This window comes from Gossypium raimondii, chromosome 13 (assembly GCF_025698545.1).
Source record: "Gossypium raimondii isolate GPD5lz chromosome 13, ASM2569854v1, whole genome shotgun sequence".
Taxonomy (NCBI): domain Eukaryota; kingdom Viridiplantae; phylum Streptophyta; class Magnoliopsida; order Malvales; family Malvaceae; genus Gossypium; species Gossypium raimondii.
Genome location: NC_068577.1, coordinates 57,393,050 through 57,419,236, shown reverse-complemented (window position 1 = coordinate 57,419,236; position 26,187 = coordinate 57,393,050). Strand labels below are relative to the sequence as shown.

The 26,187-nt window shown below is 30.6% G+C and overlaps 2 protein-coding genes across 3 annotated transcripts; both read right to left on the bottom strand.

Annotated features, from left to right (window-relative positions):
• Positions 1 to 1,213: 1,213 nt before the first annotated feature.
• LOC105783629 (hexokinase-3) lies at positions 1,214 to 5,613 on the bottom strand. Of its 2 annotated transcripts, none has more exons than XM_052627207.1 (9): positions 4,924 to 5,613; positions 3,554 to 3,701; positions 3,285 to 3,458; positions 2,961 to 3,035; positions 2,456 to 2,614; positions 2,251 to 2,349; positions 2,044 to 2,171; positions 1,882 to 1,963; positions 1,214 to 1,807 (listed from the first exon to the last, which is right to left on the bottom strand). In XM_052627207.1, exons 1-9 carry the CDS (start codon positions 5,193 to 5,195, stop codon positions 1,427 to 1,429), a joined length of 1,518 nt encoding a protein of 505 aa, XP_052483167.1. In that variant the 5' UTR covers positions 5,196 to 5,613; the 3' UTR covers positions 1,214 to 1,426. The 2 variants fall into 2 exon arrangements, with proteins under 2 accessions (XP_052483167.1, XP_012464653.1); XM_012609199.2 differs by having other exon boundaries at positions 2,456 to 2,611; positions 4,924 to 5,610.
• An 11,213-nt stretch (positions 5,614 to 16,826) lies between these two features.
• LOC105782939 (uncharacterized) lies at positions 16,827 to 24,269 on the bottom strand. Its single transcript, XM_012608047.2, has 11 exons — positions 21,893 to 24,269; positions 21,156 to 21,395; positions 20,641 to 20,770; positions 20,404 to 20,556; positions 20,051 to 20,295; positions 19,895 to 19,964; positions 19,213 to 19,419; positions 18,831 to 19,066; positions 18,544 to 18,622; positions 18,323 to 18,460; positions 16,827 to 17,561 (listed from the first exon to the last, which is right to left on the bottom strand). Exons 1-11 carry the CDS (start codon positions 24,058 to 24,060, stop codon positions 17,364 to 17,366), a joined length of 3,864 nt encoding a protein of 1,287 aa, XP_012463501.1. The 5' UTR covers positions 24,061 to 24,269; the 3' UTR covers positions 16,827 to 17,363.
• Between the last annotated feature and the right edge of the window lie 1,918 nt (positions 24,270 to 26,187).

Here is a 26,187-nt window from a genome sequence, read left to right as displayed (position 1 = left end):
GATTAAAATAGTTAAATAAGACTTGCACAAAAAAAATTAGGATTATATTTAATGCACTAATGATGTATAGATATATAAATTCATATATAATGATTTTATCTAGTTATTAAAATAAATGCACAACATTAAAATTAAAATAATATCATTTGATTCATTGATAATATATTAATAATATACATATCAAATAAAAATCCGTTAAAATCGTAAATAAAAAATTAAAAATAAAACACTTTGAATCTCGTGTATTAGTCTGATGGTCAGGGTGTTTACCGCCTCATGTGTAGCCTAAGTTCGAGCTGTGCTAGTCGCGTTGTTGTTAGGGCTTTGACTTCTTATAATTCACCGAAAAAATAACAACCAAAATAATAATAATAATAATAATAAAGCACTGTTGAAGGAGGATGGAAAGTCGAGAAAGAAAGAAAGAAACAACAATGACGTTACCAACAAAAGAAGAAAACACAAAAATGGTTGCAAAAAATGACATGTTTGTTTGATGAAATCATTAAAACCAAATGTCTGATGTGTTGTTTATTGCACTAAATTAAAAAATCTAAGTGGACTTGGGGGCACCAATCATATTGAATGGAGGTGCCCAAATTCAATGCTTTCTTTAACCCCAAAATTACACGTCATTAATAAATTTGAGGTATGACTTGGAATGTTTACTAATTTTATTACAGCAGTCGGTCGGGTTTGGTGGTTTATTGTCTAAAATTTAGGGTAAATTATATTTAAAATCGTTAATTATTAATAGATTTATATTTTCATCGTTTAACTTTGAAAAGTTATAAAATTATTATTAAAATTATTCGAAAGTTTTTGTTTAAGTTATAAAAATATCAATGAGGCCCCTGTATTAGTAATCAAATTACATTTTACCCCCTTTATTAAAAATCTACGTAACAGTAGATCAAAGAAAACTGACGGAATATCTAGACAGATACATGTGATGTGCCACATGCATCTCGTGTTGATATACAAAGATCAATTTTTAACAAAATAACTTTCATGCATAATTTAATTTATCCATGAAAAATACAAAATACAACCTCCGTATTACTTTTTTACCCTTTTGGAAACACAAATTTCTCATGTACTAATTATGAAAAAATAATGGGGGAAAAACTTGAATCAACATGGATTAAACCCATGATTCACCAAACTTTACATCATGATATTTAAGTGAAACATTTTTTAATTGCCAAAAAAATTATATTAATTTTCTCAATTAATATATAAGCATAATTTTTTCAAATATCCATATCATCAAAATATACAATTAACCTTGAAAAAATAATAATAATTTGGGATACAATTGAACAAAGTGGGGAACAAACCTTTTCTTTTTAAATATATTGAAAAGATATGATATTGATTTCCACATTTACAGGGACTATATCTATATATGTATATGAACATATATTTATATCAATTGTATGTTATTGACATTTTCCGATGAATGTGAAGCCGCGAGTAGAGCCGCTCCAGTCCCCGACCCGTCTTCCGTTACGATAACAACAACGTGCCGTGCAATATCTTCTCCCAATATTTCGTTCAACGCTTCGTGCAAATACTCTCGAAACATTGTGTATTGTGTGTATAAACTTCCCTCGACCGCCACCGCCGTTCTTCGCATCTTGATATCGCTTCTACTTCTTCCGCCCGTGATGCCACCGCTTCCGTCCCGGCCGATCTTTTTCAAGATCCCAACGATGCCAGCTGCTGCCAGACGAGCGGCTCTCCGAGTTACCACGTCGCATATCTTCACGACGAGCTTCCTGGCCTTCAAGGGAATGTCCGGGATCTGAAAAGAGAAAGACGTTAAGTGTAAAAAACCGGAAAAAAACCAAACACAAAGGGCGTTGGGAGTCAGATTACATCAAGAACGTCTTTTAAGATTCTTGCAACTTGTGTTAATTCGGGGGAGTCGTCTTCGTGCATTGCAGCCATTAATGGTGTCCTGAAATCAGATATGGGACTCGATAAATTCGATAAACAGGAAAAGAACACGACATGACAAAATATTACACGGAAGCATACCTTAAGGTGAAAGGCAAATATAACCTGGAAGAAACCGGTCCAAAAACATCCGACTCTTCTGACATCCTTAAAATCACTCTCCTAACAATGTCACCCAAATACATGCCTGATATCATTTTCTCAAAGCCCTGAAAAAAGTTTCAAGAAATTCAAATCCGGTCCACCATTATTATCGATTTAAAAACATATCTATAGACATAACCCTACCTGATCGTTCGGATTAGGACTCTCGGCATCCAATTCGATATCATACGAAGTTCTTGGTAAATGAGATGACCAAAAATTCCCCCATTCCATATTGACAACCTTATCATGAGATAAAAACAAAATAACATGAATTCATGATATATGAAATCGACTACATATGAATATAAAGTAAAATATAAAAAAAAAACCCCAAAAGAACGGATACCATGCCACCGGAAGTTGTAAGAAGTCCTTGGCACTTAATGATAGCATCAGTCCGTTCCCAGTAGCAGGCATTCGTACCTGTCCCAATTATCACTGCAGCAACAGTGTCTGCATCATGATAATGTCCGAGAGCTAATGTTCCAACAGTATCATTCACCTGCTTAAGAAATCCATGAAATTTATCCAAAAATGTAACTAAGATATATATATCCACACACAAATGTGTATATATTTCAAAAGCCGACTCGGTTTATTACTTCTCTCAAACAAAATCCATAGATATCAAACAAAATCTACTATGAATCGGACCAAAATCCTGATTTTGAATGACTAAGCTGTAAATCATGCCTACAACCATGCCCACTAAAATCGAGAAAAGCATGCGTACGCTAAGGAACAAGGTGTTAGAAATATCATCAAGCATCATGCCGTTCTTTATTTCTCGGTAGTTACCTTAAGATCGAGAAACGTATAAATTAAACCTACATCGAAGATTTAGAGCTCACCAGCACAGAAACTCGCATATTTAAACCTTTCCGGGTCAGTGCTTGTTGTAAAGCTCCAGCAACCTCTTTTTCGACCTACAAAAACATAAGTTCCAACTTTGTTACTCAAACTCAGGTACGAGTATTCTATAAAGATGTTTCTAACATGGGAAATTCAATTCTTTTCTAAGTTTCCCATGTAGTTGGAAGGGTTATTTCTCACGAACCGTATCATCGTACCCATATCCGGATATGGGCCGGGTATGATTACTTCAAGAAAAATGAAAATGCGGACTAACATAGTTTTGTAAAAGCACTTATACACAAAAAATACGAAACACTAACCATGTCTCTAATTGCGAATCCTTTCGTCCATTTTATTAAAACCCCCGACGAGACAGATGTCTGTTTAACCGGAAAAGAGAATGTAAACCCGAGTAGTTTTGTGATCGGAGATTGCACAGAATCATTTTTTTCGACAAATTGATACAACGATGAAGCTATAAAATCAAAAAGGTCCTGCACAAAAGTGAAACACATTACTACATTCCGGTCGACAATAATACCATTTCATATGTTTCTTGAGTATTGGCAACTTCGGAACTTTTAGTTACCTCACTTCTGCCAGTCATCAACTGCTCGGGAATGGGTTGTTGCTCAACATCTGGATCCAAATCGGATCTTTGACCTCCTAGTTCAACCCGTAAGACCCTAAAATTAGTACCTCCAAGATCTAGAGCATAAAAAATTCCTTTCTCACTCCTGACGAAAAAAATAAGTACTTCTTTTACTAACACGACTTAAGAAAGAAAAAAAAGATAAATATATATAAAAGAACGCACGACCGGATTAACATGTAAAGCCCAATAAAGGCAAATCATCATCAAACCAGCACATCTAAAATCCCATGATGAAACAGAAATTTCTAATTTTAATCAGAAAAAGAAATGCTAGTTCCATTCCCTTCATTCTTTTTTATCATTCATGAAGCTCGGAACGGATTTGATCTGCTATTGTAATTTAAGTACGTTAATACCTCGAATAGTTCTTTATACCGTTAGATGCCAACAATGTGGAATAGAAGCCAACAGTCTCAAATATATATATATATATGAGCAATGCCTCAATAACAAAACCTATAAAAACACAATCTTTAATCTCACCAAAAATCTACAAATTATAATAATAAAAAGGAGCAATGCACCAATGACTGAAATCAATAAACCCTATTTTTCAAAAGGAAATAAGCATATACAATCTCAAATATATATATGAGCAACGCATCAATAGCCAAACCTATAAAAACCCAATCTTTAATCTCACCATAAATCTACAAAATATAATAAAAATTGTAGCAATGAACCAAATCCAAAGCAACAAAAACTTGTAAAATGGGTGATTTTATTAGTACAGTCCAACAAGCATACACAATCTCAAATATATATATATATATATGAACAATGCATCAATAGCAAAACCTATAAAAACCCAATCTTTAATCTCACCAAAAATCTAAAATTATAATATAAAAAAAAAGGAGCAATGCACCAATGAGTAAAATCAATAAACCCCATTTTTAATCTCAAGCAAGAAAAATAAAAGAATTTTTCAAAATTAGTACAGTCCAACAAGCATAGACAATCTCAACTGTACATATGAACAATGCATCAATAACCAAACCTATAAAAACCCAACCTTTAATCTCACCAGCAATGCACCAATGAGTAAAACCAATAAACCCCATTTTTAATCTTAAGCAAGAAAAGAAGAGAAATTTATAAAAGAATCAAAATTAGTACAGTCCAGCAAAGCACATTCAATCTCAAATATATGTATATATGAACAATGCATCAATAGCCAGACCTATAAAAAACCAATCTTTAATCCCACCCAAAATCCACAAAAATATAATAAAAAATAGAGCAATGAACCAAATCCAAAGCAACAAAAAACCTTGTAAAAAAATGGGTGCTTTTTTTATTACCCAGAAGGTAGATTATCAACAAAAGTGAGCAACATTTTGAGTTTGGATCCTCCTTCAGAAGCTAAACCAGCATGCATCTCAACAGCCATGGCATCCACCACTTGTTTTAATCTCCCAACTGTTGTTTCACAGCTTTCTTCCATTTCTTTTAAAACCCCAACCACTCTTTTCCACTTCCTTCTACTCCTTACTCTCCTCCCTACTACCAACGCCGCCACCGTACACGCCGCCACCGCCACCCCTACTGCCACCCCTAATACCACTTTTCCCATCAATGAAAAATTGAAAACAAACACTTAACTACCCTATTATTAACCTTGCTCCATCGGAACAAAAAAAAAAGCAATCTTTTTTTTTTTGTTTCTTTTTAAGCTTTCGATCAATCCCAACTGTTAAAACGCCGCCGTTTTGACATCTGGGTCTTCTTCAACCTCTCTTCCTTGTCGATTTTCTTCACTAAAAAAAACCCAGAAATTTTAAAAATGAAATATTTTGCCTTTGGATGGTTAAATTCACAATTTTCCAATTAATTTTTTCACAAAAATTAAAAAAAAAAAAAGAATTCTTTTTGTTTTCAAGAAGATGACTTGCTTGAAAATAAAAATAAAAATCTTTAAAAGAGAAAGCTTTTTAAACAGAGATTGAAATGAAAAAAAATATATATATGGAAATGTATTTTTTTTTTAATTTTTTCAAGGGTCTGCTATTAGAGTAAAATTTGGAAAGCGAAGGGTACTTATATAGGAATTAAAATGACAGATTTGGGCTTGGGGATTTTCTAAAATGACGGATTTGTTAAATAGGGATAATTATTTTACCGATGAAAAGAATTTGATTTTAATTTCGGTGGTTTTCCTAGGTCAAATTGTATAAAAGGTTTTTGTATTGTTTATTTTTATCAATTTAGTCCTTTTGCTAAATTTGATTTTTTAGTGTTTTACCTTTGAAATAGGTTTAATTATCAACTTTGTCATTTTATTTTATAAATATTGAGAAGTTAGTCTATCTATTTTATTTTTTATTTTGGTCCTCGTATTTTACAAAAAAAAGATAAATTAATCCAATTAGATAATATTATTAAACATTGTCGTTAAACCGCTGACTTAAAAATAATTAATTCAAATTACTCATATTCACGTAATTAAAAAATCAATAATTTAGTAATTTATATGCAACGAACTAACAAAACCAACAGTTTAAATGAATTTGTTTACAAACAATTGGACTAACTTCTTGAATCAAAATCTGAAAATTTAAAGTAGAAAGATTAATTTATCAGTTTTAATAAAGTAGAGGATGAAAATCATAATTATACCTTTGAAATATGTATTTTCAATCTTGAATCCGTCGTCGTTTTTGGGTTAATTTTATCAAATGATTGATGTATTTTTTCCTTTTTCTATTATAAATTTACAATCAATTTTTCCGACCGGAAATAAAATGTCAAGTTGCAGACATCATATCATCACATGCTTACGAATAATAAACAATCAAATTATTTGATGAAAATTAACCAAAATTTGGTCTTGAGATTGAAAATACATATTTAAAAAAAACAAAGGATTATAAATATCGAACTATAGTATATAGATTAAATGCAGTAAAATGTATAATACATATACTTTATTTATAAAACTGAACCTTTTTCGGTAAAAGTACTATGAAAACTTTTGTACCAATAATTACCCTTTTAGTAAAATAATAAGTGAATTAATCATTGTATATCATATCAAAGAGCAAACTAACCATTTCTGTTAAAATTCTACTATTAAAAACTAGCGTGATTGACTAATGTTGACGTACAAGTACCATTTTCTAATAATAGAAATGGAAAATATTTTTAACAAACTGATCAGTTTGCTCTTTGATCTAACGTACAAAGACTAATTTACTTATTTTCTAAATAAAGAGAATAAATTATAATTTTACCCTTTTTTTCTAATGTTAATGAGAATTTTGACTTTTTGTCTGGGTTTTTTGGCTAAAACAAGATTGCCCATTAAAGTTGATGATAATTACGGTTAGGCGGTGGGGGGGGGGGAATGATGACGTGGACGTTGTGCTTTTTTATAAAAAAATAACAATAAAAAATGGTCGGTCGGCTTAAGTTTTGAAAGGCGGAATTTGATTGGCTTTGACTGATTTGATTAAGACATTTTCAGCATGTTTTTGTTTTAGCTCTCTTTTATTAGTGGAGACGTGAATCACTCGTATTTATTAAAGTAAATTTAATCATAATTAATATTTGGTCAAAATATGTCATAAGTCCTTCTACTTTTCATAAATTTAAAATTTAGTCTTTATACTTTTATTTTTAAGGATTTTGTCTCTTTACTTTTTCAGATTTTAAAATCAGGTCCAATTATTAACAAATAAAAATATTCACTTTATAGCAATGTAACTAGAAAATGTGGCGTTGTAATGAACTCCTAATTTAACAAAATAAATTTAAAAATAAAATGCACAATGACTAAATTCTAAATTTACAAATAGTACGATAACTTATAGCATATTTTAACCTTTGTGTTTTATAGTTTTAAAGTATTCTTTTAATTTTTCTTAAATATGTGGTTTAAATATAAATATAAGATTATTAATAGGAATGTTACCTTTCGTTATCGTATAACCAAGTTTAATTGTGCCGACACAGGAGCTGGCGGGAGTTCGGCCCTCTGAAATGAAAAATTTTAGTTTTGATCTTTTAAAAATTATAAAATATTAAAATAGTACATGATAAATTTACATTTTTTCAAAAGATAAAATTATAAAAGTATAAACTATTAAAATTGTGAAATTACATTTTAACTTTCATAAAAATATATAACTAAAATTCAACCCTCCAAGAAAATTTTTTTGCTTCACCCCCATGAGTGTAATATCAACGTCGCTTGTTTATTTGGTACGTTAGTTGATAATGTGAGATTTGTGATAACTTTACGTTCGTTCTTAATGATTTTGGTCTATTCTTTACTAAAATAAATAAATATCGATGCTAGGTTGAAGCCACGAATTTTGTGACGGGGGATCGATATAAAATTAAAAAACTCCGAGGCAAAAGTTAACAATTTTGTATTAAAATAATTTGAATTGAAATTTAAAAATTTGATAAGGGATCAGATTGTAATTTTCTTAATTATAAGAACTAAATCTCATTTTCATTGTTATATTTTTTAGTGGAAATGTCATTAGAGAATGTTCAGCTACACACTAATTATTTTTTAATTTATTTCATTCCTATTATTTAATTTCTCTTTATTTATTAAAATGAAACTAAAAGAAAAAAATTATATATTCCAAAAAATTTACAAAAATTATTATTTTTAAATGTTTTTTTAATTTCAAGTCCACGCCTTCATTTAATAAACCCTAAAATCTATTTTACTATTTAATTTATATTTTGTTAAATTATGGTTTTGCTCTTTTATTATGCTAAGATTCGAGATTTGGTCCTTATAGTTTAATTTGATATAATTTTATAATATCACTAATTATCTCGATTAAAATTATTATGTGAATTTAAAAAAAAAACCATTCAACTCATCTTATTGATGTTACTTTTTTTTTTTGTTTGTCTTGGGACAATTATTTTTTAAAACCAAATTAATATTTTGTTTGGACAATTTCGTTATAGGTTCTGATCATACATGCTCTTTTTTGCATAATATCTAAAACTACTCATAGCCCTTTCTCAACCCATAAATAGGAGGATAATGTGCTTCAGCGCACTCGAACCCACATCTTCTTACATTGGCAACAATGCTCATACCGATCGAGTTAAGATTCAATCTGCTAATAATATTAATAAATATATATATATATATATGTGTGAACTAAAATCCCTTAACCACAATAACGAAATTAAAATACTAATAAACATTTAACTACTTAAATTGGTACTAAAATGTGAACCAATCAAACAAGTGAGTGCTCTCGTAAATTCAAACTTCTAATCCAATATTTTAATCATAAGACTAAGACTTGTGAGTGTCAATTTGATTGAATTGACTATAATTTCGTGGCGTAAAGAAAAGGGATTGCTTTCAATTTGACTTAGTCAATCTATATCTCTCCCTATATCCAATAACCACAAATAATTAAATACATGTTTAAAATAACTAAAATGTAGAATTCAGTCCGTATTAAAAAAATAGTCGATTGAGTCTTAATTCGATCGGAATCGATATTATTGTCAGTGCAGAAGGATGTTGGTTCAAGTGTGCTGAACTAAATTACCCTACTATTTAAAGATTGAGAAATGGTTATGGGTAGCTCTGAGCACTGTATAAAAAATAACAGATCATCTGTAAATAGTACAGCTCGAATTTAGATATTTATTATTCAGATCTAATTCAGTATTTTCTGGTAATAAATTAAGATTTTCAAATCTACTATTGAAATCCATTTATTTATTCAAAATTAAAAAACATTTTGACTTTGTTAAGATTACATGCTTTGTTAGAATGGCACTGTAAATTAGTGTTCCAATTTCAATGGACAACCTGTCCCATTGACAAACATGTTGAAATTCAATGGTGCTATGAAGCAATTTGTCGGAAACATAAACTACATTATGCCTAAAATATTGTTAGTTATGAACCAACCCACCAAACATTCACTTTATGGTGAATTCAGTTGAAAGATTAAAATCTTGTTTTAGAAGTTTAAAAATAAAACGGTATAATAACATATATAGTCCTTAACGTTTGTTTATTTTATCATTTTGATCATTAGCCTTTAAATTTTAGTCGATTTCAATTTTTTTAATGAAAAACTTGATTGGATCGTTAAAATTTAAATGAAACTAATGTGGCAACTCGTGTGACAGTCCACATGTACTTTAAAAAAGTGAAAAAAATCTAGATTTACTCTAGTATATGTTTGAATATATTTCGATTTTTAATCTATTATGCATTGTATTGAGTTAATTCTAATTATAATTGATTGAACATGTAGTATTTATGATTTGTACTGTATAAACACGATGAGATTTAAATCGAATAAAATCTAAAGAGAACCCATACATGATTTACTTAACGTGAGACTCGAACACAAAATTATAACGTTTATAAAGTATCGACTTAGATCTTAAAATTTTAAAACCTCAACCAATAAAAGTATCATAGAAGCTTATGTATTAAGAGTTAAATTACATTTTAACCCTTCTATGTTATATTAGACTTATAAAAAAAAATTACAGAAGCACTTTATACATTTAAAATTGCCCCAAAAAAGGGCAAGGGCATTTTAAGTAAAATGAGAAAGGAAAGTAAAATTCCCAAATGTCATCAACCAATACAAAAAAAAATCATTCAAAAGCCTGAAAAAGTCCCACATAAAAAGTCCCAAAAAAAGAATAAATTTTTTTAAATAAAACGGCGACGGTAGCTGCGTATTTGTTCCGTACAAAAAAATGACAGCTGTCTCCCGCTAATTCCAGCTGTGTTTCAACAACAACAAAATAAAAAAGCTGTAAAACTGTACCATCCAATTTGTGTTTTTAACCTTTTGTTATTTAATTTTACATTTGCTGCCATTTATTGTTTTTTTATTTTTATTTTCACAGTATACAGTTAATTAAAGGCTGTCAACCAATGAGAAATATTTCTGTGTTTTCCAAAAAAACTAAAATAAAAATATTGTGTTTATGTTTTCAATAAGACAATAATTTATTAGGTTTAAAATAAATGTAATAAAAACGCTTATTTTAGACATGTTTTTTCTCTTAACAATTTCGTTATAGCGGTGAGATTAGATACTATGGAGTGAGATAAAAAGAAAGTTAGACGCATTACACTACTCATAGTCTCCTCCTATCAATAAATAAGAGAATAGTACATTTCAGCATACTCAAATCCACTCTTTTGAATTGACAATAATACTCATATCAATCGAGTCAAGACTCGATAGAATAGTTTTAAACAGGTTATAAATAAGACGTGAAATATATATATATATATTAATATATTATAAATGTTGCCTTTCAACAAAGCAACCATTTTTTATTCTTTTAATGAAAAAGCAACATGTTTATGGAGTTTTGGAAACCAATTTTATATTGTTCTTTTTCATAACAAGAAAATAATTTATAAATTCGGACTAATTGATTTGATTTTAATTAAATAAATTATTAAAATTTTATAAGATTTAATCATTTAAAAATAAAAAATAAAAACGAGTTTTGTATGTTAATTATTGTATTTAAAAAATTAATCTTAATCCTATAAACTCTACTGAATAATTATTTTTATTTTACATTATAATTTTATTATGATTTTATGTTCATATAAAATTTAATAAATTAATCATTTTTGTATGTTAATTATTGCATTTATTTGTAATTTATTTTTTGAACTTTTCAAGGAAAAAAACATTAATTGAAGTTGATCGTACTACGGCGATACATCACACATATACAGCTTCCACTTACCAGACTCCAATATATCGCGCGATATTATGAAATACTGTTAGGAGACTGAGAAATTGATCTGGACCTTAGATTTAATGTCAGATTCGACTGATTGATCTTGACCGTACAATTCGTTTTTGGTGTTTTAAAGCAAGTTGACTTGACTAGACAAGAGAAAAGGTCGTCGTTTTAAAAAATAATAATTAATTTTCCACACGTGCGTTAATTTTTTTTTCATTTTATGGACTATTTTCCGTTGCATCAGTGTTATAAGACCAATTTTTTATGTGTTGGGACAGGACGTTAAATATTGTTTAACTCGCGAATTCATCGTGGTGGTTGGTATTTATTATATCCTTCCGTTACGTGGACACATGTCAGTATCAGCAGAACTCTTTGTTGATTTCGTTTAAAATAGTATTGTACTTGATTACCCGCTTTGATTAATGAGCCATTAATCTTTTGTGCTCTCGATCATTTGCTCTCACCTCTTAAAATTGGTTAGACACTCACTTTTTAGGTGTGAACACGCTTTTAAAGTTACGAGGGGCTTATTCAAACACAACGACCTTGAACGGATTGAATGAATAATGGAATGGGCCTCGTGGTGCATTTCATTCACGTATTAGATAATGATAACTTTATTCATAATAACTTATCACTTCACACTAATAAATAATGGGATCTCTCCTATAAATATTCTGGTTAGCGATGAAGACCGGATCAATTTTTTGGCACGCTAAGCAATTATCTTCTCAATCGGCCTGCCTTCTTGTCATTGTTTCGGCTTTTGGTCTCTTTAGATGAATCGACCTCCACAACACCACATTGATTTGCTCCTTGTTCCTTCTTGTCCTCCTTTCTTATTGTACACTTTATCAACAATTGATGCAGTGAACATGGGTAAAAAATTATCTTAGATTTAGAATGACGCTATCCATGACCTCCTTGACAAAAACAACTGAAAAATGTATCTTTTTATGAATTGGCATAGATGGTTAAATACTGCTTAACTCGCGTATTGATCATGTTAGTTGCTACTGAAATAGTATTGGTCTGTATGTAATGTATCGGTTTTCAATTATTCTGGCTAAAATTTCAATGTGTTTTGATCATGGTTGTTAAAACTAGATCAAATCGATTAGTTACGTCGAGAATCAATGGTCTATGGGGTGGCAATAAGAACGCTAACAAGGACTCCGACCCTCCTAAAAAGATAAATTTAACTTCTGGCCTTTTAAAATTTTACTCAAGTTAGTACATGGTAATATTGTACATTGCTCTCTAAAAATAATTAATCAAATTAAAAAATATATATTTAAAATATTATTATCAAATCCTAATGATGTGGTCCAAAATAATAATTTATTCAGTATAAATATAGAAAATTAAAGCAGTTAGTAACATAATTAATGTCTAAAACCTAACAAACATGAAGAATATGGTCCAATCAATCATGGCTACTTTTTTGAAAAATAAAACCCATTGTAATATAATATAATATAATATATAATTGATTAATTTCCTCCTAAAGTGTGGTTTGACAATCTCTCACTTGTCAAGTCACAAATAAATATAGTTAAATTTAATAAAATTATTACCCATTTCTAATTTAATAGTGAATAAAAAATTGGGAAAATTACATCAAATTATCAGTAAATTTATATTTTAGATATTTAATTTTAAAAAAGTTATTAAACTATTCAAAAGTTTTCATTAAAATCATTGAGTTGTTAAAATTGTCGTTGTATAACCTTCTTCATTCATACCACCGGCACCAATTGACACCTCTCATTTCCCTCCTATTCTTTAATTTAGTTTATTTTTTCATAAAACAACTCTGAAAGTCACGAATTTATGTGCCAAAATCCGAACATTTTTTTCACCTATCTTCGACATTTAACGTCAGATCGGCTTAGATCTAAAATACCGTTCATCAAAAAAGAAAATAATCCCAATGACTTAATCATGAAAACTTCTAAATAGTTTAACGGCTATTTTATAAATTTTCAAAGTTGAATGATCAAAATATAAAGTTATTAATAGTTCAGTAACTTTTAATATATTTTACTCTAAAAAAATCATGTTTTATATAATTGTATTTAAAAATATATTTAAAAATAGTGAACTTTTAATATATAATATTTTTAAAAGATAATGATGGAAAGAGGGTTTAAAATAGAAAAAGTTGGTGACCAAAAGTGCACATTTAGTAGCCAGATTTGTGTAGATCTTAAAATTTCAAAGGGCTTTTTTAAATTCCATTTTGGCTTCACATATTGTCAAGTCCCTCTCACATTCATTACAAATAGTGGTACATATATATATATATAATGCATGGCATTTTCATGGCCATGCAATGCACCAATTTTTTTTGTTTTTTTTAAAGGGGTCTAAAGATGAATTAACAACTTCTGATTATGATGAATATTTGGTCGGTTCGGTTTTTTTTTAAATTTTACAAAATAAATAAATCGAATAAAATCGAAGTCAAACTTAAAATATATTAACGAACAATCAAATTTAACAGGCTCAATAGATTATTTTAATTTTTTATTCGGGTTGAGTTGATTAATGTTAGTTGAATTGTCGAATGTTAAAAGAAATTAATATAAATTATTCGATTTTAATTAAGTGTCGAACACATGATGCTCAAATTTAAGATTTTAAAGTTCTCGAAAACCTTATCAAAATTTTAAACATGTTTTAACAATTAATTAATTAATTAGTTAAGTCTTTTAATAAATAATTTTAATTTAATTTAAATATTTATTTAAACAGGAAGACAAATTTTAATTGAAAAATAAGTTAATATAAAATTTATTTTAACTGATTTCACATCAATCAATAATATGGTATGTCGGCAAAACCTTGTAAAACTGTTACCAAGGGTTGTAGATTTGAATACCATTTATTCGATTAAATAAAATAAGAATTAAATAATTTTATAATTTAATCGATTTAAAATATTTCTTTGAATCAATATCTTAATTAATCTCGGTTAAATTGGTTCGATTTAATTAATTTGATTCCATTTAAATAATTTTAGGATAATTTAATCGGCTCGATAATTAATTCAGGTAAGTTTATATCAGTAGTCACCCAACTATATTTCTTTTCTTTTTAGTCACTCAATTATAAAAAGTCACAAAATAGTCATTTAACTATTTATTTGTTTTTTTAATCACTAGTGGTGATGTAAAAACGAAAATACTCAAAAACCCAAGATAGTTAGGTGATAAAAACACAAATTAAATAATTAAATGACCATTTTGTAACTTTTCGTTACTATTAATATAATATATTTAATTTTTACGAAAAATGGAAATAAATTATGAAACTCTAGTAAGGACCTAGAATGCATGAAGCTCCATTGTTTTTTTTTAAAATATATTATTGTAATTTAGAAAACATGATTTGATTTAATTTCTCAAAGTCCAACTGTAAATCATTACATCCCTCAAAGTGTCAGCCAGCAAAGCCAACCTGGAAAATCGTTAATATATATATTAAAATAAATTATATAAAAAAATAAAAATACCTGAGAAATATTCTTTTTATCTCTCGCAACTCACAACTTCTCACGGTAACTTATTTTAACTTTTTTCACCCCGAGATTAGAAACAGTAAATATTTACATTTTTGGTTCCACTTGTAGTTGTTAACAATATAGTTGGAATCGGACTGATCGGTTGGATTAAAAATCGTTCGATATATCCGTTTATGAGTAAATTGTTAAAAATCGGTAAAAATAGAATTCAAAAAAAAAAGTGGTTGAATTAATTTAAAAATAAATATTTTAATAATAAATTAAATATAATACAGATATTAAAAAAATAACTAATAAGATAATTTCAATTGACATATACTATGTTTGTATTTGATTTTATTTATTTATTTATTTAATAATTTAATTTTTACTTCTTGTTGTCCCAGCTTAGATGGGACCACCGTAGGTTAATGCATGACACGTGTATTTTTCCTGCTTTGACAGCTCATCACCGGTAATAGAGGGGACTGCCTCTGATATATTATAATTTTTAAAAATATTTTTATAATTATGTGTTTCCGGTTTTGCCCCTTCGCTCTTTCTCTCTAGTCTTTAAGTCTTTGGTGCAGAGTCGTTCACGTTTTTCCGCGTGCCACGTCGGATTCTCCTTTTTGACATGATGTAGTCACGTGACTCGTACACGTCATTTCTTTCACTTTTTTAATTATAAATTTTATTTTAAATCTCCTTTATTTTCTTTCGCAAATTGTATAGTTAGCGGAATAATCAAACAGTTTCACACGTGTGTACTTTATTCTAGCGAATAAGAACTAGTTTTTAACAATAAAAATAAATGAAAATTTTAACAAAATGATTTAACAATAATCTCATTATAAGTTCTGTCATATCTGTTCTCTTTGACACTATGCCTAGAATTATCTATTACCCCTCTGCAACCCATAAATAGGAGGATAATGCGCTTCAGCATACTCGAACTCACTCCCTTCTGTATTAACAATAATGCCCATGTCAATCAAGCTAAGACTTAATCGACTTCGATTGACTTATAAATGTTACTAATCTAATATATATATTTAACACTTAAACATACAATTACACTAACCGGAAGATTTGTTTAATTTAAATATATTTTGACGTGACTCCATTAGAAAAATTTAAAGTTTGAAAACTAATTTAAAATTTAAAACTTTTAACACAGTTAACTCGGAATTAAATTACACTAAAATGATCTAGTCCCAAGATGTGATTATTCTAATCATTACTATATTGTAGCACTGTTGATTTTTTGGGTTTAATTATTTTAATAAATTTTATATAAAAATAAAATCTTTTAATAATATTTATTTTTAAGTAAAATAAATTTTAATTATTTTTAAATTGACTTGTGACACTAATCCAATCAAATATATAAATATAACATAGATAAACCCTGCACAAAATATCAACTCTAGTTAATGCACTATACAAAATATGATATAACAATATTGAAGGTAGAAGTAGCACGAAGGGAGAATCAGATTGCATTTTGTCCCATCTACTAAAAAAAATAGACAACTTAGTCTCGGTACATTATATCAAAGAGTAAACTAATCATTCTGTTTAAAATTTCATTCAATTCTACTGTTAAAAATTGGTCTTTACATGTCAACATAAAATATAGGTGACACGATACTTATCACTATCTAATCATTTCATTAGCCACGTCAATTTTTAACAACACAATTAGATGTTAACAAAAAAAACCATTTGTTCTTTGTTCTAATAGAAAGAGATAAATATATCTATTTTTTAATAGAAAGAATAAAACGTAATCGACATCTAATATAAAGATCGACATGGTATATTTGATGAATTATTAACGTGTCAAAATTTATATAAAACATATAATACATCAAAAATTATTACGAATAAAAAACATAACATAAACATGATATGAATACACTACTAACAACAACAAAAAAACAAAAAAGAGAAGCAAAGCAATAATAGAAGATCAAAAGAGTTTACTCGTTCAAACTTTGATTTTTCAAATGGTGAAAAACAACTGTACACAATCAAAACATCTTTCATTTCAGAAGCTTCATCTCTTTTTCATAAACAAAGCAATTAAATCAAACAATCAATCAAGAAAATATGGTAAAATGTATTAACCTCCCCCAAAACCAAAAAAAAAAAAAACTGCTCTCAAAATTAGGGAATATCAGCTTGAGGAAGAAAGCTGCAAAAACCCTTCAAAGCTTCCATGGTGTTTATGATGTCACCTGTACTATTTTTTTTTTTTGGTTTACTTGATAAGCAAGCAATGTCCTTGAAACAGAAAGGGCTTCTTTCAGATTTCAACTGTTCAACTTTGTTAGTTCATATTTAAATCCATTGATATAGTGTTAAAGAAACCAACCCTTCGGTAAGAGCACACACCTAGTTCTTGATTACGGTCAGAGTAGATTCCGTTCTGTTGAGTTCTTAATCTGTATTGGAATTGTTAGATCTCGAGATTCTCTTCTAACGCAAGGCTCATAATTGTCAATAGAATCTGCTTGATTGAGTGGTTTCGGATGCTTTGGAGGTTGAGAAGCCGTACGATCTTCTGACCTCCCTCCAATGTTGCCTACTTCTATCTACTGAATAACTTTGAGCATCTGTTGTAGCGGCTCTGGATGTGGCTCCAGTACGTTTCTTTTGCACATTTCTCGACTCTTCTTCAAGATCGTACCTTGAGCGCTGCAAGAAGACGATGTTACAAGATTAAAGAACACACGCCATATTTTCTCGGTAACCCCAAGCAAAAAAGAAATAAAGTCCTGTTAACATTCACGTTTTCTTTTCTAAAAAATACGAGATAATCGGTCCTTAGATGGAACGGTTAGGTTTCCCGAGTATATAGAAACTTGAACAATACCAAATTCATTCGATGGTAGGACACATCAATTTATTTGAAGGAAAAATGAATTGGTGATCAAAAGGAAAGGACTATTTTTAATGTATTTGAAAGGTCCTTGAAGGATTATATCCTCGTATCCACGTCCAGATATTAATAGGAAATGAATGTCAAACATTTAAATATGAAATCATGGCTAAGAAGACAATTCAATGTTTAGGTCAGGAGAAAAGCTATAGAACGGCAAACTATGCATTGCCTAGAATCCGCTATTGAGTGCCAATCGGAATAACTCATACTTCCGATGTTCTGCCTCTCTCTCTCTATATATAGACAAATATCTGTTCTTTCACTATTCCTTTTAAATCAAATCGATTCATGTATTCGGACACATCATAAAAGGAATTTGTGGCATACACAGGTCTGTCCCAAGATTGTTTGCCTTTTAAAGCATGCTCCTAAACCTTAAACCTTAAACCAATCAGTCACAAAATATCATCTAAGAGTACCTTGGTAATATATAGTTCCAAATACTGTAAACATAAATGTATCATATTGCACCTAAAGGAAGGCATAGATGTATCGGATAAAGGGTAACACATACCTTGATAGGGTCCGAAAGTATAGCATATGCCTCTCCAATTATCTTAAATAGTTTGTCAGCATCCTTGTAGGCCTCTTCTCTTATCTCCTTCCAAAGCCTATCATCTCCGTTTTCATGTCTTACAAGGGATTGAACAGCCTACACACACAAAAATAAAAATAAATCAGACAGATTGGCATCGAACTTTAAAAAATATGCATATAGCAGCATATATATGAAACCTTGTCAGGATGATGTCTAAGAGCAGATTTCCGATATGCCTTCTTAATTTCTGCTGCTGAAACAGATGGTTCGACCCCCCTGCCGTTACAATTAAAATAATCTGGTAAGGTTTAAACTTGAATATGAAATCTAAAATTAACTACCAAGATAAAAATATTTGAAAAGGTTTAAGGAAAAAGCAAAGAAATGAATATGATATTAAGACAAAGTGGCCTTGAGGATCCATGTTCGTATGAACTTTGATGATTTCCAAATGCCAATTATGATCACAAATGAATAAACTTACAAAATTAGATAGAAATCCAGAGGGACTTCCTTTTTGTCTTCTTCCTCGATTTCAGAAAGCCACAAACGAGCTTGTCTCAAGTCATTTGCAAAGTTCATTGGTCGGTCAGTTGTTCCAATTTGATTGGTCTTCGCCTCCATTTGCTTCATGAGAAGCGAAATAAATCTTTCAATATCACTGGCTGCTTGATCGTAGTCTCTAACCATCTCGTATAAAGTGGCTCGTCTAGATATTGCCTGCAACAATGTGAAACCGCAAATATGTCACCAAACAAAAAATACCAATGGTCTTGCTGGAATTGAAATTTACATTTCTTAGTTCCATAAATCATTTTCATATTCCTATGTATGAGCATAAAGATAACATCAGTTTGCAGACAAACCTTCAAATAATTGCCGTTGAGTGCTATGGCAAGGCTGCAATCAGCAATTGCATCAGTGATTTGACCCAGTGCTTTATACGCAGCAGCACGATTACAGAAACAAATAGCTGAAAAAGGCCGGGACTCCATATTGCCAGATAAAGCAGCAGTATAATGTTCAACAGCTTCCAAGTGTCTTCCCGATTGAAATGATTTATTCCCTGCAGCCTGCAGATAAATGAAATAATTGCATTTGAGACCAAACCTTTTATCGATACACCGCAAAGTACACGAGACTTCTGAGTACTGGTTTTATACTTTGGGATAGCAATGGGGCAGTTTTTGGCACAATACAACTTTACAATATCCTTAATGAAAGCCAGTTCAACCAAGATAATCATATTTGGATACCATATCCCAACTCAAAAAATTGTTTATTATCTGTACCTGATCCGTTATGACCTGAAATTTTGTTTTTAAAATTCTGTTTTAATAGAAAGTTCATGAATAATTTACTTTTCAGTACACATAATTTCTATTAATGTCTCCAATGTGCACTAAAGTATAATTTTGTTAATGTTGTAAATATACTAGTGAATATAGTTTACCTATATCACCAGGTGAACAAAAGGACAATGACATGCATAGGTGTGCATAAACTAGAAAAGTTTCTTAGTGCAAAAATTATGTCAAGGAAAAATACCTTATGACTCAAGAGTTCGCGGACAGTAGCAGCCAATGGGATTGATGATTCTAGACTGTTGCTTCCATCCCTGGATAAACCCAAGAATGTGCACCAATCATTGTAGTACAGCACATAAATTAATATATTGAATGAGTGGAGGGCCGTGAAGTTTACCTATACATAGAGGACTGCAATTCCTCTTGCTTCTCCAGAAAAGCAATAGCCTCTTCAAGCTTTCCCAGATGAAAATAAGATTTGAAGATCATGCGACACCGCCAAACTCTAAAGGTCAAGTCCTTCAAGAAACTCGAACTATCCAGATTGGCTATTTGACCATTGCTATCAAATGATAAGGAATTCTTTTCAGCTGAATCAAATGTCTTCTCACACAGCTGAATTACCTCTTCGTATTTGCGCAGCTGCAAATAGAAAAATTGTTATTATAATTCCAACAATCTTCCTGAGACAATAAATGATCTACTTTCATGAGTTCTACATTTAGAAAAAGTTTACGGGAATAAACATACAATGAAAAGGGCTTCCGCTTTCATTTCAAGTAATTTTTCCGAGTACATGCTTATTTTCAAGGCTTCAGCAATTAGTTCCACAGCACTCTCGCCACCATCAGATGTTCTTCTTTGCAAAAGTTCGGTAGATTGGTGCATGCATTCAGACACTTTCTGTCAAAGAGGAACTCATCAGTCACATTATCATCACCTCAAATAAACCTAAATTTAGTCATGTGTGTGTATAACAATAAGCACCTGTGTCTTTTGTAGGCCATCAGAGGCTTCTAATGCAATTTTTCGGTCCACATAAACATCAGTTCCAGATTGCAAGCACTTCCTGAAGTATCGCATTGAGTTCTCAACTTCCCCAAGGGCAAGGTAGCAACTAGAAGGAAAAGAAAAAATCAAGCCAGGGTTAGGGGAGCTACGAGAAAGCCGATAACAAACATGAACCAAACTAATAACAGTTCACTGAAATGCAAATTAATTACAAAACCAACAGCCTAACAATGATAACTGGATAACAATGCAGAGCAATATTGGCTCCACAGAGAAATGTGTATGTAGGAAATGGAAAGCATAGTCAGTAATCTGAAACAAATACTTATAAATTCTCATGCAACAAAGACTTAAAAAAAAAAAATTCAATCTTTAATAACTACAGTGTATATAAGGAATTTATAAAGTTGAAACGGAAATACAGAATTATACACAATTCCAGAGCAGCAGTGACTTAAATTAAAGAAAATGAAACAAATGAGGAGCCTTACTTAGCTGCTCTAAGTTGAACCCTTGAAAAGTTGGGATCTATTGCCATGGCCATCATGCAATCTCCTAGTGCATCTTTCATTCTTCCAAGAGACATTCGTGTAGCTGCACGGTTGCTATAGCACAGCATCAATGCTCGAAGGCAGCTTTTAGATGTCTCACTCTCAGGAATACAACTTATCCCTTGTGTATAATATTCCTCAGCTTTGGATGAATCTCCATTCGCATAGGCTTGGTTTCCCCTGGTATATACAAAATGGATTTATCAGTGGAGGTATCATCACCAAATTACAAGATGGACCAAGTATGATCTATGAGAAGGTAAAAGTACCATGGAGGCCCTTGTACTATACGTTAGATTGCATTTTATTCCCACTACTAAAAAAATTGACTAAATTAGTCCTATACATAAGATCAAAGAGCAAGCTAGTCCTTCTGTTAAAATTTTCATCCATTTTTATTGTTAAAAATTGGTCCCTGTCTGTCAAGATGAGGTATGCATGGCATGCCACATGTAATTATCTGGTTATTTCGTCAACCAAACCAGTTTTATCTTTGATCTAATGTACAGGGAGTAATTTGTCCAGTTTTTTAGTAGAGGGGGCAAAATGCAATTTGACTCCTAGTACACAGGCCTCCATGGTACTTTTACCTCTATGAGAACTTACAAATTATTAATCTACTTGGAAACAATATGTTTTAAAAGAATGAAGGTAATTTATCAAAAACTAATAATAACCTTAATCGCCACTTTTCACATGATTCCTGAGCTGCAGTGCTTGCACCAGTCAAATTAGAATCATGCTTGATCTCCGGTCCTTTGTTCAGCATAGAATTCCCTCCAACGTTGCTTTGCAGAGTAGATAAATCTGTTTTTTGACCTTGTAGGGGAGATAAATGCACTGAAGCTCCAGGGTAAGGAGAAAACTGTGCAGAAGACGATGCACAAGGAATTCTCACATTTGAACCGGAATAAGGAGTATCAAAAGAAATTTTAGCCGAATTCTTCTTTCGGTGATAGCGTGTTGGTGATGATAGTTGACTTTGAGCTGAAGAAGACGCAGCAAAGGTGAAGTCACACCCACTTATATGTTCTGAATTAGAAGTGGAAGAAAAGTACATCTGAGTGTCACTATCTTGCCTCTCGATATTCAATCTCGAAGTGACTTCCTTTTCAGCTGAACTAAGAGCAATATCACTGTTATCATCTATCTCCTCAACTGCAGATATAAAGCTTTCAGTTTCAGCCCCTGATACAGAATCTTCTTGAGGAGCTTTAGTAGCAACAGCTTTATTGAAAACATCTCCATAACCCTCCATTTTTATTTCATCTTTCTCACTTCCTTTTATATCCATATGTTGTGTTGCAGTAACCAGATCCTCATCTATTGCATCATTGGGAACTACTGGTTGTGACTCATCCGAAACTACGGAAGATTCTCTTGAACATCGAGTATCAGCTAGGGTTTCTTGATATGGTGAGACATCCATTGGTGAATACTCCGAAGCATCTGCATTATCCCAAGCACCAGTTTTACTAGAAACAAAATCTGGTCCATGCCGTAGCTGGACTGGTGTAGATTGCTTCAACTTTCCTTTCCTTTTCTTGACTTTTGTGGTTTTACTGGTTTCTTTCTTTGCACTAAATTCTAATTTTTTATTTAATCCAAAGAACATATTTGCCTGTGAATGAGGAGTTTTGAATTCTACAAAGGGTGTATCTATAGTATCTTGTTTGGCCGTAAAACCAAACCCATCCTTCTTTTCTGGTTTACTAGAAGTCGAGCCAAAGGAATTTGCACCGGGCTGGAAATGCATTGTAGTAGATGAAAACAGAGTTGATGATGCTGCAGCTTCACCAGGTCTAATATCACTTGGATACAAACCCGATGTTGCTGCCTGGAAAACAGATTCTTTATGTAGAGAATTACTGAACTCTTCGAGCTTCTTATCATCCAACTTTTCAGTTCGTACATCATTTCCAAATATTTGTGAAGAAGAAAATCCCTTGTCAGTTTGAGCAGTAGAATCTCCCGAAACACTCTTAATATTCAATTTCCTCTCCATCTCAGTTGACAATACCTTCTCTCTTTCCCCACCAAGATGACCAGACTTTTCACCTGTCTTCTCATTCGTTTTACTATCATCGGACCCCTTTATATTCAAATTCTTGATCCTATCTCGAACAGCATCTGTTGAGCTTCCGACCAAAGAATCACTACCTTTTCCGCCCGTAAATACGAATACCTTCTTACTTCCATCAACAAAATCCTCACCGCCTTTAATATTCAACTTGCTCTGCAACTCATCCGGAAGTTTTCCAGTTTCCACACCTTCTCCAAGATAACCACCTACGTTGCTATCATTCACATTGCTCCAATTACCCTTGGAACCGTCCTCGATGTTCAACTTCCTTAACTCGTCCGGAAGCTTAAAAACTAAACTTTGATCACCTAAACCACAACCTTTCCCAATTCTCAAATTCCTCATTTCTTCCACAACTCCTCCCTCTAAATTCCCACCCGGGCCTGGAACACCGGACACAGGCCGAAATGGATTAAAACCCGGCCCTAACCGAATTCCTAAATCGCCTGAAGATTTCAAATTATGGGAATTCAATTGCTTTCTAATTTTAACAAGCCTTGGCCTAGCAAGGCCGGCCGATGGTCGTTGTGTGGACGGCGTATTGAAGCTAAAATCGGGATTATTCGGGTTGGAATCCGAAAACCCAGAATTAAAATCGCTTCCAAATCCAAAACTAGAAGATGGGTTCATCTTTTCTTGTGAAAATTTCGATTGAGAAACAGAAAAAGACCCAAATGAATTCAATGTAAAAGGACCAGAAGAAACCTGACCATTGGGGGTTGAATAAGAAGCTCCTCCGGGGTCTATTAACGCCGGCGACATGTCAACATAGGAGTCATCAAATCCAACGGCTATCAATCTGTTTTTGGATTGATGATCAGATTCCTTGATCGATCAAAAGGTAGCTGATTGATGGGATTTGCTTTTCTTTTTTTCTCTTTTTTTTTTCTTTTTAGATTTATACCATTGGATGAACGCAAATAAATGCAAATAATGCAAGGTCTAGAGAAAGAGAGGTCTTTTTCACAGTTTTCGAAAGAAGGTTTTTTTTTTTTTCAATTTTTCATTTTTAAAGTTTGATTCTTTAATGTTGCTTTGAAAAAGCTTCCTTTTGTTTTCCCTTTGTTATTTTTTCCCTTTTTTATAATTATAATTAAATTGTAAAATTTTAATATCATTGTCTTAAAATTGCAAGATTTACAAATTACAGCCTTTGGGTGAAAATATTTTAAAAATAAATAAGAAAAAAATGAAAAAAGTACCTTTTTTATTTCTTAAGATATTAAAGCATCATCCTTTCATATATTGCCTGTATATATTACAAAGGAAAAATAAAATCATAACTTTAGTCCTTTAACTTTTTTTGTCAAATTAACCCTTTTCTTTTAACTAAATTTGGCCCTCAACATTTTTAAACAAGTTGAATTACTATTTTTAATAGAAATACAGATTAAAATGTCAAATTTTAAATATGGCAGCTCGCATGACAATTCACATGTACTTCATGTGTTTTTAAAAATTATGAACTTTTTATATTTTATATCGTGGATTTTTTTGAATATTTTTATAATTTTAGATTATTTATTGATGTGACATATAAAATAAATAGCATCATATCAACATGAAGTGCAAGTAGACTTCTACATGGGTTGCCACATCGACATCGTTAAAAATTAATGTTTTAATTAGTATATCGCTTAAAAATAATTTGATTTTTTGAAAACTAATGGATAAAATTAGCTAAAAAATGAATAATGACCAAATTGAAGAACATAATTTTGATTTATATAATTATTTTAATTTAAGCATAATAAATATTGGTGGAAAAAGAAGCAATGTCATTGGTGTGAAGTTATGAAATTTGTTTAAGGAGGAAATAAAATTATAAAATTTTGGATCAAAATTAAAATTTTATTTTTAATAAAATATTAAATTAAATTATTTTTTTTCAAATTTGGCTGAAAATGCAAAAAAAAAAAATCATTCAAAACTCAAATTGAATGTTATAAATTGTGGGAAGGGCTAAAAGAAAAATTTTCCCCATTTAGAGAAAGGAGGCCGAGGCCCCTGTTTGACATGATCGAAGCTTTTGAGCCTGTATACCGAAGGCCCATGGGCTTCATGCTTATGCTATGTAGATTATTTAGACTAAAATATATCTCAACTTTTTGTAAATTTGAAATTTAAATATTGTACTTTTATTTCTAAGAGCATGGTCTTTATTTTTAAATTTTAAAATTTAAGTCCAACAGTTAACACTGCAAATTTATTATTTTTATTTCAAAATGTTATACCAATAAATTTAACAATAAAAATTAACAAAGACCTTAAAAAATTAACTGTGATAACAATTGAACTTGGATTTAAAATCGAAAATTAGAGTCTTGAATTCCTAAAATTAAAAGTATAAGGATTAAATTTTAAATTTTGAAAAATACAAGGACCTGTGGAATATTTTAACCATATATTTGTTTTAACTTCAAAATAAATTAAGATCTCTTCGATAAAAAATGCGAATGATAAATTTAGCCCTTAACATTTATATATATATGTTTATTTATTTATTTATTTATTTATTTATTTATCAAATTGGCTCCTTTTTAAACTAAAATTGACAATTAACCTTTTAAAATAGTCAACACTTTTTTATGGAAATGCTTACTAAAACATTAATTTTTAACGACGTTGGCGTAACAGTTTAAGTGTACTTCATATTGGCATAACACTATTTATTTTATATTTCATATCAACAAATCATTATAAAAAGTAAAAATAAAAATATTAAATAAAATTCATAAAAATTCAAAAACAATTATGAAGTACACGTGAATTGTGATGTGGACTATCATGTTTAAAAATTAACGTTTTAGTCATTATTTTGTTAAAAAAATAACCTGACTTTTATAAAAAAATATTAATGACTAGATTTAACTAAAAAATAAGGATCAA